This window comes from Archocentrus centrarchus, chromosome 13 (assembly GCF_007364275.1).
Source record: "Archocentrus centrarchus isolate MPI-CPG fArcCen1 chromosome 13, fArcCen1, whole genome shotgun sequence".
Classification (NCBI taxonomy): domain Eukaryota; kingdom Metazoa; phylum Chordata; class Actinopteri; order Cichliformes; family Cichlidae; genus Archocentrus; species Archocentrus centrarchus.
In genome coordinates, this window is record NC_044358.1 from 33,781,753 (window position 1) to 33,799,487 (window position 17,735).

Genomic DNA, 17,735 nt, shown 5'->3' on the forward strand with positions numbered 1-17,735 from the left:
CCCCACTGCTCCCACAACAATCCCCCCTCCTTTAAAACAATTTGCTCCTTCTGTTGGTGTAAAACAAAATGGACCTACACAAAAAAGAATGAGACACAAACAAACAGCATTTACAATCTTAAGATAATTGAATATCAACATTAGTGTACATTAATAAGAAATGAAAACTTTGGAGACTTTGAATGGCAACTGGCAGACACAAGTTCATCTGCCTGTGCCGATGCTGTGTTGAGACTGTATTAATACTGAGACCGGACTAACACATTCTGTGCTTGTAATGCAGCACGGAAACTTAAGCATAGCAAAGTAACTTATAAACAAGAGCACTATTAATAATTTTAGCAGCTGCAACAGGCCAATTAATCCTATTTCATTTTTTTATATCAAATACATGTCATATGATATGTTCAGTATTCACTGGTAATGTTATTGTGTTGACTTCTGTCTTTCATTATTCTAACCGTGACAGAGACGAGAAAACCATTGTTCATTTATATTTATATATATTATATATTTAATATATATATATATATATATATATTATATATATATTATATATATAATATATATATATATATATATATATATATATATATATATATATATATGCACCAATAAGGAGCACCAGCTTGTGCAGACAATGTATGCATGTGCACATAAATCAGGGACTCAATGAAGTTAACTTATAGTCCTGAATGTGATGTCTCTGGAGACCAGGGCACTTATTCATCTAAATACAGCATTTTAATGCTTCACACTTGTCTGTGCGTGTCTAATGATTTATTCAAAGATTTGATATTAAGTCAAGACCAGAGGGCTCAATGAACTGCACCTTCCTCCTGCTTCTCCAGCCCTCCCTCCCTTTATGTTTTCTCAATTACAATTTCAAGGGAAACAATTATTTTTTTTTCCCCGAGGTACTAAGTTGTCACGTTTCACAATATGTTTTTAATCAACATATATTTAGCACTTATGTTCTTGCTATTCCATGGTTGGGGCAACTTTTACATTAGAGATAGAAGGAGTCAGACTGGAAAACAAGAAAACAAAGAGGAGAAGCTTCTGTGGTTCAACCGTTTTGGAGCCAAAACCTAATAATATAGCAAGCACAAGCAAAACCTTAATATCAAAAAATAACACAGATCTAAGCAAAACCTCGTTGGGTGATTACTGTTGGAATGAAATGCAAAGAATGTGTCCATAAACCTGCCATAATCCATTTTTTCTGTACATAGATGTACAGCAACAGCACAAACCAGACCTACAATTCACTACTTCTCTGCTGCAGTCAGAAATGATTAAAATTCAAATGATTTCTACTCAGTCAGAGTTGCATAGGGCATCAGCCAACCCCTATTACATCGGCTAATGAATAAATAAGGCAAGCATGATGAAGTGTTGATGCACTTAAACTGTTCTGTACAGCTTTCAACAGAATATTACAATACTTAAACTGCCACTGTCACTACAGACCCTCCTCACCTGTTCAAGCTGCAAATTGGACCTTAAAAACTATAGTGCAAGAGCCAAAAGCTGCAGTTCCTCAAATGGCCACTAGCTAGAAATACATGTTTACAGTCTTGTAATTAAGAAAAAAAAAAAAGGTGGGTTTTGATCTCTATGACTAATGACAGGTGATGACTAATGACACTGTCCCTTGTTCCCTTGGTTCTACTAAAAAATACATGCCAAATGTTTTGCTTTTTGCAGTAAGTTATTTCTAATAATAAATTACCAATGCACCTCACCCCCTATCTAGATTTAGCATTAGCCGATAACTCCCAAGCTCTATCCTCTCATCCCATTTAGCTTCAAAATAAGCATAAGGGACAGCAACCCAAACAGCTGACTTCACAGTGGTTACTCCATGTTTTACAAATATGGACATGCCCAGTGGGGGTGCTTTATAAAACAAATAGAAGTCGCATTGTGTTGATTTAATAGTTTTTGATTTTTTTTTTTTTTTTAATCTTCCACAATCCACAAAGACATTTAGGATTATTTGTTTTGTGGCTTCGAGGCACAAAACAAATAACTTTGTGTTTAAAGGGAATAAATACTTCAAAGCCTGCAGTGTGTAATCAGTGTGTGTGCGTGCATGTGTGTTATGGTAAGATGCCGTAAGGAACAGATGAAATAAAACACACACACACACACACACACACAGGTGTACACAGAGAATGAAGCACCTTTTTTCTCGTCATGCCTTCACCTACACTGCAGTGCAGGAGCAGATGGTGCACGCAACCCTGGGTTCACTTCCTGAAACAAAAAGATGCAGAGAGAGAAAGAGAGATAGGGAAAGAGTGGTAAAGATGGACAGTATGGGACCATCTCTTCCCGTACTGTCCATCAGCATTACTGTCAGGAGAAGACAATGCTGCATGGAATGATTAGCGCTCGCGCTGGTATCGTCTCTCTCTGTCTCTTTTTGTTTCCATCTCTCTCCTCTTTTCTCTCCATCTTCCCGCTCATTGTTCCTACACAGCAGTGAGTAGAAACTCTAGCCCGTCCTCGTCTATTGTCACGAGTCATTTTTTTCACCACCTTCTGTCTACTGAACGTTTAAAGAGGAGCTGACAGGAAGACTGTGCCGCCATATGGTTTACTCTCTTGTATAGAAAGCCATGTTTAAGGGAGTATTGTGCAGATGTGTTCAGGCTGACTCTCAAAAGCGCAGTTTAAAATTCAAAATAAGCCCAAAAACAAATGTCACCAAAACTAATTGTCAAGTTTCAATTGGGTTGTTTTCCAGGGCACGTATGTGTTATTGTAACTGTATGATTTAAACACTTAGTGTACACATTCTCTAACTCTGCCTGAATTGTGGGCACATTTGTGCTGACATATGCATGGACTAACGCTCTAAAATCCTGGCACACATACAATAACACTCTCATGGCATCATTGTAGCTGACTGTCTGCATGTTGCTCGGTTTATTCCTACATCAGCAGTCGAACAGCAATTAACAGTAAACCCACAACAGTAAGCCCTTCATATCAGCTCAATATGTGAGAATGGATTGAGTTCAGGATATATTTATATAAATATTTTTGTTTACTTCACTTTGAATACATTATGCCACTAAAAAAACATATTTATGCCTTTATTTTTTCTCCTCTTTGCAACTCGTGTGGTGCGAAGATCTCGGCATCTTCTGCATCAGTTTCATCTTCTTATTGCCAACAATGACCTTGTACAGCAATACTGGCCACGCAAGAATGACTGCAATTAATTTTTAGCGGTTTTGTAATTAGTGACAGCACAGTAATGTCAGAACTGCTGCCAACCACGTCTGTTTTCAAGGCAGCTCAATCAGTACCCATCTGGCCCGTCCCGTGAGCTGAGTCCTTGCAGACGTGACTCTGTTAGTCGCTGATCTTCACAGAGCTTAGTGTGAGCTTCTAAATTCACATCAATTCTTCAGTTTTTCCCAGAAGTGCCGACACCAGCAATATGGTAAACAACGCTGTGGCAGTTTATGAGCAACAGCGCTGCAAAGTTTAAGTAGGATAATGTTTTTAGATCCCTCCAGCTCTTCTAAACTGAACGTGCTTGCTGCTAATAGCACAGTTTTCTTTTATCATCTCTTGCCAAGCGCAGCTCTGCAAGTTTCTCTTTGGTGCAGCGTGTAGCCGCTCACACCAGCATGCTGAAGTGGAGCGTTCATCACAGAGTGACGTATCACAGAGGCACAGGCTGCTCACCTGTCTCTCTGCTCCCATTACTGGCCATGCAGTATCACAACCCACTTACATAACCCGGCGTCTAGACAAGTTCATAGTCTAGAGAATATGTAATGTAACTCTTAGCCTGAACAGTGTTATAATATTCCAGCCAAAGTACCTAACATTAAAAAAAAACAAAAAAAAAAACACAGGAGATAAATTATCACAAAATTAAAAATATTCCACATCCTTATTTCACTCATGATCAAGTACTGAAGAATATTTAGTACATCCAGTGAATTCTGCTGATAACCAGTTTGTAACTGTGTTCTCTGCAGCTCTGGCCAATAATAAAGGAGTCAGGAACACATCTATTTCCATTCAATGTGCACAACAAATGCACCAATGTCACAATTAATCAACAAGAATCCAGATGCACTCACGCTAAACTATGTCTCTGAGCTCTTAACTGATGTTTGCTGGAGGTGTTGTTGAATACAGTCACTCATACTAATAATGCTTCAATACCTTCACACTTTCTATCCAAAAAAATAGATGAAAATCATCCCTCTGATGTGAGAAAAGAAAGAAAGAAAAGAACTCTTGCACTTTTCATTCACAGTTGGCAGTGGAAAGGCATTTTTCTCCATCAATAACCAATTTCACCACCGTCAGAGCATGAAGAGTACCCACATTTTAGCATTTGCAGTTTTTTTGATTTGGCATCAGCTACCACACACTGAAGTTACCAACTGCAGCAAAATTGCTCTGCTTTTGGCACTGAGCAGAGTTTTATAAAAACGGCTTTATTTAACAGAATGCAATGTATCACAATCTCCTCACTGTATGCACACAGAAACCAGCAGTCATTTTAGACCCTCTGACACGTGCTTTTCAGCTTGATTTCACTGTGATCTACAGAGCTTGGCCATGAAGCGATGCCACCATACTTTACATAAGATTCGAAGCTTGAAGCGATGAGAATCAAACGCACAAGTCAGCTGAGCGGCAATACTGCTGAGGTCAAATCCAACTCAGACGCTCTGCCCACACTGCAGAGCTGTCTCAACAAACCACAGAGGGAGGCAGAGAGAAGAGAGAGGCAAGAAAGTGTTTAGGTGTGTGGGAGAGAGGCAGAAGCAAAAGAGTGATCTCCATTCATGGCATTTGGAAACATGAATTTTAGTATTTGAGAAGAAGCAAGAGATGGGTGGAAAACAAGAGCAGTTTCAAGATGTGTGCGAGACAATGTGAGAGACATAAAGTAAGTGTAAATGAACTGTACGGAGAGAGGCAGTCGGAGTGATAGACAGAGCAGACAATGAACCTGTAGGAGCTGTCGGTAATCTCCCAGCATGTAGAAGACGGCGTTTATTTACGAGTCCTGTCAGGTGTGCTCGCGACATCCAGACTGAATGAACAGTTTCTGCATGACTTACTAATCAGTCTGGAGTCTACAGATCACATTTTTAAAAGTGTAGTGCAAGCTTAGAGCAAACATAACACAGGTTTGGCAGATGGTGCTTCAGCTGCATCACAGCAAGGCATGAGGACACTTCAAGGCAGAATAAACACGAGATAAATGTATGTAAAAGTCACAAATGATACAGAAGTATTTTGTGTGTGTGTGTATATATATATATATATATATATATATATATATATATATAAATAAAAGCTCTTTATCTAAAACTTTGGTTATCTATTATGGAGAAAAAAGTTTGCTAAAAAGACATGATCATATGTTGTGTCAGTCCAGCAAAGTAACCTACTAATTTAAAGGCTTTTTTGTAGGTGCATATTTATAATTAAATTATAACAGAAAAATATTAAGATATAGTAGATATAAGATAAACACATGAGAAAACAAAAAAGCTAAAAGAACTTTTTCTTTTTTTTTTTTTTTAAGGTACCCCTCTCTTTACTGCACAACATACTGTCCACACATACGTAAACACACCTGTACTTCATGCCAGTGTGTTTCCCTGTTGACTCCTTGAGTGAGATGTGGCGTGGCGTGAAGGAGCCGAAGCTTCGAGCAATGATGGCCACGGTACGGAACTTGGCCCTGGCTTGGTTCACCACGTTGGGGCTGGTGGCGCTCTGCTTGCTGTGGTCCCCATTGCCCCTCTTCAGGTTGTGATCCGTACAGGCAATGGACACCTGCATGGCTGAGCTTCAGTCGAGGGAGCAGAGCCCGAGATGCAGAGGAAAGCTACAGATGGGACAGGAGGAGCGGGGAAGAGTCTGGCGAGGGGAACTTGAAGACTCAAGGAGCCTCTTTTTGATTCTTCTGTTCAGTCTGTGCTCAGGTTCTCCTGGTCTTTTGAAGTGCTTTTATTGTCCTCGCAAATGGACTTCAGTCTTCAGCTGCTCTCTCACAAATGCTCCGTCTCCATGTGCATCACTTTGTTCTGTGAAGCAAAATAAATCAGCAAAAAGCTTTTCTTCTTTTTTTTTTTCCTGTGCTCACATCAAGTCTCCCATTTTAAGTATTTCCTTTCAGAAGAGAGTCAGCAGAACAGGTCAATCATCAAAAGCTAGAAAAGAACAAAGACTCCTCAGTTCTGTGAGGGATCCCCAATCTATTTCCCCGCTGGTTTTTCCTTCTCCTGTGTCTTGCCTCTAATGCAGAGCTTGGGAATTTCTTTTTCTAACAAGGTTTCAGCTGCAGAATGACAATCAGTGGAGGTGGAGAGAGTGCAGCAGGATGGCAGAGGAGCGAAACAGAAACAGAGATGCGACCCAGACGCTGCGCTCTCCCTGGTCTGACTGTGGGAAGAGAGAGTGAGCGAGCGATAGCATGTGTGAGAGAGCGAGGGGAGAGGAGGGTGAAGGAGGAGGGGACAGGGTCAGAAAAGGGATAAGGAGACAGGGCAGCAAGGACAGATAAAACAAAGGAGAGGAGTCACTCTCAGGTCCTTGGCAGGGTGCCCCATCACACTTTTTGCCATCAGCACTTTTTCCCCCCGTCTTGTCACTTCTTCTCCTCCCTCCTCTTCTCTCTCTGCAGCGCTCTCTTGGTCCCGCCTGCCGATGTTAATGCGTGTCACTAATGTGCCTGTGCCCCACTTTCCCCTCTTTTTCCCCTCACTTCTCCTCTGTCTCCCTCATTAACTGATATTTGTTCTCTACTCGGTTTTTGGACGCCTTGCTCGTTTTGAGCTCCTCCGGTTGCTTTTTGTTTTTCTCAGCAGGGAAGCTACATTTGCCGACAGCGCACCTTCGGGAACTGAAAGAGATGCAACACGCAGCCTTTTCTCTCTCTCTGTCTCTCTCACACACTTACTCCCACTCGCTTTCTGTCATTCCCTCACTCTCTCTCTCTTTAGCTCCCACTCTACCTGTCTCACTCGCACTATCACACTGCTTCTCACCTGTCATACATTTCTGAAGGTTCCTTCCTCTCTTCCTGCACCTTTAATGTCAGTACAGCAAAGCTTGTATTCCCTCTCTACTACTCTGCCTACCATCATCTCTGCAGCATTTCATTTTTTTTTGTCTTTTACTACATCTTTTTTTCCTGGACTCTACACATTTTTTTCACAAAGCATTCAGTAATGGGTACAAACTGTTACAAAGCACTCGTGGTAATAGTTGCTGCCCCTTCAGGTTAGTCCTACTACTAACCCACCTACTGAAACTCACCAGAAAGAATTAGAAATTGTGGATCATCTTTATGGAAATACATACAAACAATGTGCATAAGCAAATGTGCAAGTCGGGATTGTGCTGTATTTGCTGACATAAAGAAATGACTTTATGTATTCAACTGAAAAGTCAGCTACAAATCAAAGCAAACAAGAAGAGGATGAATGGATGAAATAGGGGAGATGCAGAGAAATTTGAATCAGGAGAAAGAAAATGACCACAAAGAGCAGGATACGGCACAGCACCGCTGAGAAGAGATGGAATTAATAAATCTTTGTGTGTTTGATTACAGCACATCCATTTATGTGTCTGTATGTGAATGGCTCTCTGTGTGTGTGTGTGTGTGTGTGTGTGTGTGTGTGTGTGTGTGTGTGTGTGTGTGTGTGTGTGTGTGTGTGTGTCTAGTAAGGTGTTAACATTGTGTGCCTTTCAGTAATTCGATAAGGGGTGTCAAACTGAGGTAAATGGAGCATTTTGCTGTCGGCTGTTTCAACACTCTCTTTTTTCTTCGTGTGTATGCGTGTGTGGGGGCATGGGTGGGTGCATGTGTGTGTACGTGCATGTTTGTGGTCACATTCAGGCGCAGTAGATATGCACACAGTGTAAATATCAGCACTGCGGGGTTTATGCATCCAAGTTTGTGAACAGAATAGGCAGAATGATGACTGGTCTCAATATAATCCTACCCCCCACCACCACCCCCCACCACCCAAAAAAGAAAAAAATAAATAGTGAGTAAATAAATATAGTATTTGTTAATACATAGTTACAGATATTGGTTTGGTTGATTGTACTGGGACATGATTATTATTATTTCCTTAAGTAACAGCTGATATACACTCACCAGCCATTTCACTGGGTAGGTTCAGCTGCTTGTTAACACAAATATCTAATCAGCATGGCAGCAACTGAGTGCATTCAGGCATATTAACATGATCAAGACGACCTGCTGAAGTTCAAACTGAGCATCAGAATGGGGGAAGAAAGGGGACTGAAGTAATTTTGAACATGCTGTGGTTGTGGGTGCCGGAGGGGCTCGGTGGATGAGCAGGTGACAATGCTGTGTGGCGGTGTGGTCGGCCAAGGTTTGCGTCCCACCCCTGTGGCCATTTACTGCATGCCCCCCCCCCCCCCCCCCCCCCCCAACACACACACACACACACACACTTTACTGGCTCCCTCTACTTTACACTATCAATTAAAGCTGCCAAACTAATAATTAAAAAAAGGAAGGCAGCAGTAGCTCAAATAACCACAGAAGAGGATCTCTGAATACACAATACATACAACATTGAAACAGATGGGCTACTGCACACTCCTGCCAGCTAAGAACAGGAAACTGAAGCTACAGTTCACAATTGGACGACAGCTGGAAAATGTTGCCTGGTTTGTGAGTCTCAATTTCTGCTGCCACATTCAGATGTGGCAATATGAAAGCATCCATCCTGCTATACTGATAGTCCAGGCTGCTGCTGGTGGTCAACTGAGCATTGACCACAGCCTGACCATGTCCATCCCTTTATGACTACAGTGTACCCATCTTCTGATGACTGATTCCAGAAGGTTAACACACTATGTCACAAAGCTCGGATCATCTGAAACTGCTTTCACTGTACTCAAATGATCTTAATCCAATAGAGCACTTTTATGATGTGGAGCAGCAGGAGATTCCCATCATGTGCAGCTTATAAAACTGCAGCAACTGTGTGATGCTGTCATGTCAATATGGACCAAAATCTGAGGAATATTTCTAGCACCTTGTAGAATCTGTACCACAGAGACTTAAGGTGGTTCTAAAGCCAGAGGGGTCCAACCCAATAATGTAATAAAGTGTCTGGTGAATGTATTTTAATACACATAAAAACAATGGTATAATAACTATCTAACAGCAGAACACTGTGATTGAGAATGCCATGTTATCCAAATCATATTGTTGGGCCAATATCAAGTCAGAGCTACTTTGGTCTGGACAGATTTAAAATAGATATTTAACCAAGCATTCAGTACTTCCAAACAACTTGATCCTTACTTACTTGCTGCTGACACAATTTGATCAGTAGCAGCAAAGTCTTGAAGGTCACTATTTAGCAATGCAGCAAAGACTCAACATCTCTGGCAGGTTTCATCAACAGGAAAAATAACTGTTAGAAGCAAAATTAATGGATCTATGGAGTCTATAAACCTGATAAATATAGTACCATCACTGGATCTCCTCCTGATAAACTCGCCTTGTCTAAATAGGGCTTAAGTTATAGCCTTTTGGGCTAAAATGGCTTAAGGAAACCAGGACAAGAGCTTATGGCAGCAGTAAATGATTATATCTGACTATTGCTGTAAACTGCTCTATTTCATAGATTTGATTTCACCAACACCAAAACCTGTTGTAATCCTGCAACCAGCTCATGTGCACGCCTCTATCTTCCAACTACTCCATTTTTAGAACATATTTGTAGACATGAACATCAAATTTGTTTGTGTAGGATATTATGTTTTGTGTATTGTTTAAGGTACTTTTTTGTGCAAATGCCAGGTTTTTTGATTCCTAACTCCTTTTCATAAAAATAAATAGATCATCTCACCCAGCCCATATCTCTCCCCTGACTGAAAAGACATATGTAGCTTTAGATCAGTCTTACACTTAATTGTAAAACAGCTCATTCTGGATCAATACTGCCTTATTCCTCAAGGGAACCACAGATTCCCAACCTACTGCACACACAGACAGGAGCTCATCTAATGAGGAGCTGAAAAGTGCTGAGTGGAAAGGAGCTGTATTCAGAGTGGGTTACTTCGCCGGACTGACTGGACTTTGCATTCACTGATTTGTTACTGAAATCTGAATCATTTCTGTGTCATGAAATGCTCGGCTCAAACTAACTGGCAGTTCACTTGTTTACAGTTAGAAAATCTGAAAATGCGTTCTGTTTTGCAGTGAAGTCTCAGTTGAAGCAAACTGTCCATAATTTATATCTACTTACCATCAAACATTTCTGCACAAACTATCCTCCCAGTAAAAAGCTACCTCCACCTAATTTTAAGCCCACCATGATGTTTGCTGCTCTTGGTTTCACCATGTGTCCGTGTTCTAAGAGCTGCTCTAGCGACAAAACAGCAGCAGAGTTACGTGCATGTGTGGATGACTGGCCATCAAACCACTAAATGAAGAAACTCAGATCACCACACACCCAGGTTGTGGGACTTCTGCTGAGGACACTATGACTCTACCACACTCACCAAAAACTTCATTATTTACAACTTGCTAGTATTACTGCAGGCTGGGCCGCCTTTTGCCTTTAGAGCTGCCTCGATTCTTCATGGCACAGATTCCACAAGGTCCTGGGAAGCATTCCTCAGAGATTTTGGTCCATATTGACTTGATAGCATCACACAGTTGCTGCATGTCCATCCAAATTTTGCGTTCCACCAACAGCGTTCTGCTGGATTGAGATGTGGTGACTGTGGTGGCTGTTTGAGTACAGTGAACTCTGTCATGTTCAAGAAACCAGCATGAGATGATCTGAGCTTTGTGACAGCCATCAGACGATGGGTCATAAACAGAAGGTCAGCAAAAATGCTTAGGTAGATGCTGTTCTGCACACTCTGCTTGTGGTTATTTGAGTTACTGCTGCCTTCTTATCAAAGCAGTCTGGCTATTCTGCACTGACCTGACATCAACAAGACATCTTTGCCCACAGAACTACTGCTCAGTGGATATTATCTCTTTTTCATTCTCTGTAGACCTTAGAGATGGTTGTGTGGGGAAAATCCCAGGTGGTCAGAAGTTTCTAAAATACTCAGACCAGCCATCTGGCACCAACAACCATGCCAAGTTGAAAGTCACTTAATTCTGTGCTCAGTTTGACCTTCAGCAGGTTAGCTTGACCATGTCTACATGCCTAAATGCATCGAGTTGCTGCCATGTGATTGGCTGATTAGATATTTGTGTTAATGAGCAGATGGCACCTAACAAAGTGTACAATGAGTGCATATCTTTACATAGCAAATATCTATGTCCTATAATATTACTTTTCAACATTATAGGACATAGGGAAAGATCTCACTTGAAGAAAAACAGTGAGCTATGGGTTGGAAGACTCATTGGATCCAGACCATTGTGAGACACATCTACTCAAACAATTTAACATAAGATTAAGCAACCATAATAAATCATTAATCAGCATTTGCTCATCAATTACACGATTCTGTTTCTGGAAAACATCTCACTAAGACATCATGGCTTCGATTTGACGATGAGTAATAACAGCTATTTGTCTTCTTCTTCAGGGGTAGCAAAACAACATATCATTTCTAGCTCATTCTCTGGGGTAAGTTAAACTTGAAATGATCCAGCACTGGAGGTGTTTGTGCAGCTGTGTCCCATAAAGGTACATACATTGCAGATTTATGTAAAATATTTGGTACCATCCAACTATTCTGTCAGATTACAATATCAGGGATGTGAACGATAATATCTTGTAGATTTAAAATGTGCCCCCATTTCTATGATCTATTAATTAGGCTGCACATTTTGAGTATTTTTTTTCTGTTTTTCTGTTTTTTTTCTCTGCTTTGTTTTTGTTTTCCCGGCAGCTGCCCCGAAAGCAGCAAGTGATGACACATACATAACTCTGTGTGCAAGGCAGTGTCCTATTTTTTCACCTGTGTGTGTGTGTGTGTGTGTGTGTGTGTGTGTGTGTGTGTGTGTGTGTGTGTGTGTGTGTGTGTGCGCGCGCGCACGCGTGCGTGTGTGCGTGTTTATGCTGGGTCATAAGCTTTGTCAGCAAAAGCCCACACACTACATAGTGAAATCCTCATGAGATACCTCAAGCTACAAATGAGTGTTTACATATATTGGAAGTGGGAATCACTGGCAATCTCACAACTTGTATCAGTGGAGAACGCAGCATCTGTGCTATAATGTCTGTGCTCACTAAAACCATCATTTTTCAAAATAGTGCAGGTTTAGAAATGATGCACCTGAGTTAGTTTAAGGTTTAGGAAATTGCTGCACTGTTTGTTGTTTAGTTTGTCTTTGTTAGAGCTGGATTTCAGTGCTTTGCTCTGCAACATCGAGCGTGTTAGTAACGGGTAATATTAGTAATCACAAATTACTTTGTCAACTACAAAGTGTCTGTGTCTGTATACTGACCAGGTATTACACTGAATTCAACGTAAAGTTGTTGGTGAATTCAGAATTGCAGACGATTTTTATATTTGCTGACCTATTTTAACCCCCACAAGTCGATTCTACCTGTGAGAAAGTGATGTTAAAGGAAGAAACCCCAAGAGAGTTTATAAAATGTTCCTAAAATGCAGATTTAAACAACTGAGGACTCTCAGCTAATGAGGCTAATAGAGAAATGTTCAAGGACAACGGTTGTTTCTACTGATGTGTTTTGTGCTCAAAATTATGTGGTGAAATGGAAAAATAGATTATTCATTAATATCATGCAGCAATTTTTTTTTGAAGCAGTCTTACACACTGCTGTGACATCCAACAATTTTGTCTAATGCATTTTCTACTTATAGTATCTGTTTGTGTGATTACAGTTCATTTGCCATGAAAAAAATGGTGGTGCTAAAATCAGACTTGATCTTTAAATAATTTTTCACAGCATCAGTTGTTGTGCATTGCGTATAAAATCCTAATGTGGCAAAGTAAATTTCAGTGTCAGAAACAAAACAGAAAATATTAGAGTGCTGTTAAAGTTAAAGCAAAAGCTGCTTTCTTTGTGTCGTACATACGGCATAATTATGGCCTTGTTTGTGGCCTTGCTCTGAATGTGATGATGTAAGTCAACAGGGCACCTGCCCTCCTTATGACAATAAGCTACTCATTTCCTGCCCATCTGACTAAGCTGTCTCCACCATGGACTGAACCACAGAGGCAGCTGGAGGGGAATCTGCTTGTGTCCTCATTTTTGTCCGTGAACTGCATGCTAAGCAATCCTTGAGAAGAACAAACTTTGTGTTAAAGTCTGTATAAAAACACAAGTGGTAATGGGGTTTGGGGTTGTTTCAAATACCTTATTTTTAAAACACCACAGCGCTAAACTTTCAAAGTGCCACCCCTTGGAGACTCGTGTACTTTAAAGGGGGCCAATTTTGTGCTGGTGGATGTTCATATTAAACATAGCTAGTTAAACAAAAAAAATCAGATTAGTGTAAATGCAATTAATCCCTGTGAGAAAATAGCTCAGGCTTTAGACTGCTCTAAGCACTTGTTTCAGACATTTTTTTTTATTTTTGGCTCTATGTGGCGACCTTGGGAACACAGCACAGTGAGTTGAATTATTCAAAGCTACTCTTGAAGAGTCCAAGAATAAAGATATTGAGTTGCAAATGACCATAACAGTTCCCCTGGAATAAGCTTTCAGATGTTACAGTTGATTCAGAGGCATCTTTTTTTCCCATAACATCTGCAGAAAATAAAATGTTGAAACATGCCCACAGTGAGGAGCAAGGTGACCTAACATTTTGTAAAATGTAGAAGAGGTTGTTTTCTCTATGCACATAAAACTCAAACACAGAACACAGTTGGGAACCACTGCATAAACAAGTATGGCAAGAGCCAGCTATAACTTACAGTACAGACCAAATAGCATTCTTCAGTTAAAACTCCCGCAGTCTCCAAGCCTGTAAAGGGGAAGCAAAGAGCATGTCCCCCAGGGTCAGAAGGCCAACGACAAATTCTGCCAGAACATTTGGCACAGACAGCCTGAGCGCTGGTGTGTGCCAGTATGTGCCTGCTCACACAAAAAGGCCATACCAACACAATCAGCTCTCACCACCCACCCTGTCGGGTGACTTCTTCCTTTTCCACTGCTGGGAGCAACCTGGATTAGGCTGCACTATGGGAAAAAAGGTAAACAGGTGGAGGCTATCTGGGCAATGTGTTTTTTAGGGAAACCTTTGGTTGTGGCATTCACATAAATGTTATTTTGATACGTACCACCTGTCTAAACACTGCTGCAAGCCTTCAAAGCACCTGTATTCCCTAATGGCAGGTGTCTCTTTAGCAGGATAATCGCTCTTACTCCATTACAAAAATTATTCAGGAATGATTTGAGGAAAATGGCAAAGAGCTCAAGGTGTTGAGTCTGTAGTCAAATGATCCAGATAACAAATATCTGTGTAATGTGATTGGAAAATAATTCCAATCCCCAGATGAACCTACCTCACAGCTTACAAGACTTAAAGGATCGGCTCCTATAGTCCTGGCACTCAGCACCACAGGACGTGCCCAAAGGTCTTGTGGAGTCCATGTTTTGGTGTCAGAGATATCTCAGCACCACAAGGGGAACCTAAAAAATATTGGGCTGCTTTTTTAAAATGTGATTATTGGTGTATATTTTAAGGAAATACTGTTTGTGATTTTCTATAAGAAGCATTTGATTTCAAAGCACAGCATTTATCATGCTTCGCATTATGACTAAGGTCTATTTTTTACAAAAGTTATTCTGCATTTCTCCTTTCCTCATATCTTCTGCAAATATTATCATACATAAATTATTCTCCAATATTCAAAATACCACTCTGCAAACCATGCTAACATGTGATTAGGGAAAACGTATTCTACGAGCATTAACATATTGCCATATTATAGTTATTGAGGATTCAAATAATCTTGGTGAGCGCCCATATGTTTTGCTGAAAATGGAACATGATTTTATTTCAGTGCATTTTATATAAGTTGCTGATACCAGCGGAATAACTCACATTACTCCTGGGGATTTATTCCTGTATCCTCTGTGACATTAAAGCACAATGTTTACTGCACCACAGCACATCATGAGTCAAGGATACTATGGCTATAAGAGTATTAAAGCGATGACTCTTGACCTTAAGATCATCCACGTGTCATTGTGGATCATACTATACGTATGAGCTGGATCTTACATAAAATATTACTCATCCCTTCCTCCATCTCCTCACACTGGTAGACCTGCAGTATATGTATTGTGTGAGGACACACAGTGAGCTTGAGATGCATTGTAATGTGATTCAAACGACCAGCTACTGAGCTGTATAATTGTATTTAACCACCTGAAGGGATTGGTTTTTGTCAACACATCTTAAACCGTTGTAACCTTTATACGGTATGGGCCACTGTCGTAAAATGAAGCTTCCCTGTGAAAATACAACAGGCCGCCTTTTTCGTCATGTGCGGGCGATGACGGGTCAAGAGATGAAAGCCGACACAAACAGTTGTTTTCTTGCTCATATTTAAAGCCTTTTTCCTCAAGCAACTTACACTTTCTGTATCATAAGAATCTACAACACATAAAATTGGTAAACTGTGGACAGTGGATAGTTTATTCTTCTGTAGTGACAAATGTGCAGAACATCCCCACTCAGCTTTCCACTATCCGGTGGCTGAGCACTGAGGTGTGTCACGGTGGAAAAATGCCAGACCCTTTGCAGCTGCCACCTCCGCTCACAGTATAAACATTACTGCTGAAAATAAAACCACATCTACTCTACAACAGGAGGCTACTGTATGTGACAAAGTGCCAGTTAAGTACTGCAGCACACTCCACCATTTAACCCTTATGTTAAAAGAAAAAAATTTGAAAGAGAGGTCACTGTGCCAAATGAGTAGAACATTGATATTTAGACAAAAACACATGGACCCTTTCCTCATCCTGTCGAAAAACTATTACTTAGCTGATGATGGCAGCAGTGTCTGTGAGCATTGTTGGTGTGTATTTGGTTCTCTTAGGAATCCCATATTCTCTGACAAAATACGATAAGCACCTGAGTATATTATTATCAACACTTTGATAACATTCATTCTCTTTCTATAATCTCTGTATCGTCCACTGACACAAGAACCCAGACACAAACACAGACAGGTCATTACTGGGTCGTAATCCTGAGAGTATCCATTTAGTGGCTCTCATTGTTCTCAGAGGAGCATTCGATTACAGCTAGTTATTATAGACGTCAGGGAGCTGGTGAAAATAAGAAGGGTCAAACTCTCATGATCGTATATGCATCGCACCAGTTTCCCAGCTTCTCTGTAATAGTGACGGTCGATTAATATGTTTTGATTACTAATGACAGAAAGGTTGGTTATACTGAACATGTTGAACATTTTGTAACATGAGAACTCTGGATATAATACTATGTATCTTCAGACATAATTACTTTTCATGCTATAATTAATGGATTTTTTTTTTTTTTTTTTTTGTAATCAAACATTTCAGCAGGCCCGACTCAAGAGTAAAATTACTGTAATTAGAGAGCGTGTGCTGCTATTAGTTAAAGAGCACATTATCTAACCTGCAAGGCAACGGCATGCCCATCACATAAAAAACAGCACATTGTTGTTACCTCCAAATTACTGTAGGTTGCATGATGACAACTAATTGGCACAACTTGCTTCCCAATCACAAATCAATTGTTGGTGTGGAGGTAACGGATTAACGCACCCTGACCCTAACTTCCGGCCTTCCTGCATTTGTATACCAGTGCACGCCAGCAGCACCTGCTAACATCACTGAGCACCATATCCAATTTCAACAAGGAAGATTTAAGTTTAAGTTCAACTACTATCTGATGCCATTTAGGGTAACAACTTATTTTTCTGTTGTAGCCAGGGCCAAGACTTCAGTACACCAGTCTTTGTTTGCACTATGACAAGAATACAGATACATTTTAAAAAGCCAATAAAAGTAAGATATTGGTCTGACTTGAGATTAAAGTCAGACCAATATCTTCCTCTTGTGCTCTCCAAACAGACTGTTTACCTGCATATATACAAAAAAACCCCAAAACACTAACTTAGTAATGATAGAACTTTCAGCATGTGTACTGTTGCACTTTATGTGTACTGCCATCTGAGTTTTATGTCTTTATTGGTCACCAATACCCCAATACTAATCACTATGTTGGTCACCATGGGAATATGAGCCACATGAGCTGTCTGAAAGGAAATGCTGTGCATGCACAAATGGCAAAGGACCTCATTATAAAGTACCTGTGAGCAAGGCACTGGGCTCTCACACTTTAGCAGGACTGCCTCAGCATTATAGTTTTTGGACCATCCTGCTGTGTGTGTGTGTGTGTGTAAGTTAACACTTTCTCCCACTACAGCTCACCTCATAGACAGGGTCTTTAATGCTGCATTCCAACAGCTTGGTGAGGATCACAAGGGAATTAAAATCCTGTTTTTCTACCCATCTTAGCAGGGTTTATTCTTTACAAATATTAAGAATTAGGGTTAGACCTTTGAACAATATCAGACTCCAAGAATTCCTGACAGCAAACTTGTAAAGCAAAACTTTTTTTTTGTCAAAGTTTTGTACCTTAATGCATGACATAATAGGGTTGTCCTCCAACTTGCACTTTGTAATAAGCCCCTACGCCTACACTACCTGCACCACAATTAGCTATTTGTTGCAGGGAGCAGT

At 40.5% G+C, this 17,735-nt stretch overlaps 1 protein-coding gene across 3 annotated transcripts in view; it reads right to left on the reverse strand.

Moving 5' to 3' along the window:
• The window catches only part of kcnab1a (potassium voltage-gated channel subfamily A regulatory beta subunit 1a), a 111,926-nt gene that overhangs the window by 67,057 nt on the left and 27,134 nt on the right, over positions 1-17,735 (reverse strand). Inside the window, exon 1 of one of the 3 annotated variants that reach the window (XM_030743804.1) lies at positions 5,630-6,395. The exons of the other annotated variants lie outside the window; for them this stretch is intronic. Coding sequence (XP_030599664.1) covers positions 5,630-5,838 — 209 coding nt within the window. The 5' untranslated portion in view covers positions 5,839-6,395. Of the gene's footprint in view, positions 1-5,629; positions 6,396-17,735 lie in introns of those variants that run through there. 3 annotated transcript variants of the gene reach the window in all.